Consider the following 2,316-nt stretch of genomic DNA (forward strand, 5'->3'; position numbering starts at 1 on the left):
TGTGAAAAAGTCCTGGTTGCAAGGTGGCCCTCGGCTGGCCTCTGGGAACTTAGCTTTTGCAAGGGTCCCTCCGTTCTCTGATAGAAATGGCTCACGGCTAAACTGTACGAACAGTGCAGTTAATGCTGAATACCCGGGCCTCTGGAATTTGGGTACATGCCAGGCAGAGGGTGCCTACGCCACCAACCCCCCAATAAACCCCCCTGGGCATTGAGTCTCTAATGAGCTTCCTTGGTAGACAGCAAGCACTTCACGTGTGCTGTCACAGCTCGTCGCAGGGGGGAATTAAGCTCGACCTATGACTCGACTGGGGTCGACTTGCGGACGCTTGTGTCTGTTTCCCTGGATTTCACCCTGTGTGGCTTTTCTCTTTGCTCTGTATTCTTTCACCATAATAAGTCATAGTCATGAGCACAACCGTGTGCCGAGTCCTGGCAGATCATCCACCCTGGGGGTGCTCTTGGGGACCCCCATGACACAAATATGCTTTCCCATGAGTGGATGACGTTTCTCTTTTTCTAGCGTTGAGATCGGCGAAAGCGTGAGAGGGGAAGATGTCTATATCATCCAGAGCGGCTGTGGCGAGATCAATGACAACCTGATGGAGCTTCTCATTATGATCAACGCCTGCAAGATCGCGTCGTCGTCCAGGGTGACCGCAGTGATCCCGTGTTTTCCATACGCCCGACAAGACAAAAAGGACAAGGTACGAGAGCTGTGTCCTCTTGAAGGAACCTGCTCTGGGTTAACGTCTACATTTCTTTTTCCCTCACATTTTACCTCAATATCTGGAAAATGTTTGCCTTCTATTCTAATGATGGAGGAACTATGTTTTCTCACCTTGGCTTTTTCAAAGGTTTGTCTTTGAAGCAGCCATCGCGTTCATACTTACGGATACAGAAACATTCAGCATACTTTTGCAGGTATTGAAATACCACAGTAGCCCTTGTGAAATTGTCGTGTGTCTGTGGTGGTGGACAGGACTAAATAGCCAGCCGCTCAGCACCCAGAACTGGGGGAGTTGGAATCGGATCTCGGATCGCTGGGCTGTCTCAATGCCAGTATCCGGGCTGTGAGATAGTGCCAGTTTGGCAAAACGTTACCATGAGCGGAAACTTGGTAAAGGACACAAGGGATCTCGGCATCTGCAGTTGTCTCAAAATGAAAAGTTCAATTTTCCAAACAGACCATTATCTCTTTTTAACCTTTCAGGGAGAATGAAGCTAATATTGTGGAATTATTCTTTTTAGCAACACTAGCGCTAGAGAAGCTCTGTGAGTTTTTAGAAGAAATTGAGGAAGATGTGGTCTTTGCCTTCAGGAAAAACCAGGGAAGTTGGAGTTTGAGGGGAGCTTTAACGGGGATTGTGTTCGTTTGGTAGGGCCGCCCTAACGTGGGGCTGGTCTGACGGGAGCTTTACCCCTTTTCCCATTGACAGACGTGTAGACAGGTTTGTTTGCCATTTGGGGCCATTCGTGTCCTCTGTGCTGTGTGTCTCTTGGGAACAACGTGGTAGCTGCTTTTCATTTTTAACTCGGTCAGAAGATTCCACGACTTTCTGAATTTAGCTGCAGCTGAAAGAAATAAGATTTTCAGCAGCAGCAGCACAGAAGCAAGGATGTGGTAACAGTTGAGGCTGCACACACAGCAGCCGAGGGAATCCTGAGTTCACGAATTGAGTGGCTTATTAGAGAAACCGGTAGGAAAGACGGAATAGTGGAAGGCTGTGTCAGTTGCCTATGGCTGCCATACTAAATGGCCACAGACTGGGTGGCTTAAAACAAGAGAGAGATTCTCTGCCACTTCCAAGGCCAGAAGTGGGAACTCAAGGTGCGGTAGGCCACGCTGGTCCAGAGACTCTAGAGGAGGGTCCTTCCTGGCCTGTCCCAGCTTCTGGTAGCTGCTGTGTCCCTTGGCTTGAGGCCACATCCCTCCAACCTCTGCTTTTATCTTCACTTGGCTTTCTCCTCTCTGTCAAATCTCCCTCTGTGAGGGAGCAGGTGGCAGCGGCTCCCTATCAGAATCCTTAGTCACATCTGCAAAGACTCTCTTTCCAAATAAGGTAACAGTTACCCAGATTCTAAGGATTTAGACCTGATGCCTTTGGGGGCCGCCATTCAGCCCACTCTGGGGGACCTTAAGTGGATATTTGAAGGACGGTTCAAGCTTTGAGATAGTGTCATTATTATATATCATTTATCATCCAAGCCAGGACGCTTGAGAGTTTGGAAGGGGCTCTATGAATAATTATAGTAGGAAACAAGTGTCCACCCCGGCTGTCTCGGGAGAATCTGACACATGGTCCCCTTTTATAGA

General features: G+C 48.7%; 1 protein-coding gene across 1 annotated transcript in view; it reads left to right on the forward strand.

The window, feature by feature from the left end:
- PRPS2 (phosphoribosyl pyrophosphate synthetase 2) overlaps window positions 1-2,316 on the forward strand; it is a 32,747-nt gene that overhangs the window by 11,868 nt on the left and 18,563 nt on the right. The window contains exon 2 of the mRNA XM_023532345.1: window positions 523-706. Coding sequence (XP_023388113.1) covers window positions 523-706 — 184 coding nt within the window. The remainder of the gene's footprint in view (window positions 1-522; window positions 707-2,316) is intronic.

Source organism: Pteropus vampyrus, unplaced genomic scaffold, assembly GCF_000151845.1.
Source record: "Pteropus vampyrus isolate Shadow unplaced genomic scaffold, Pvam_2.0 Scaffold81, whole genome shotgun sequence".
Taxonomy (NCBI): Eukaryota; Metazoa; Chordata; class Mammalia; order Chiroptera; family Pteropodidae; genus Pteropus; species Pteropus vampyrus.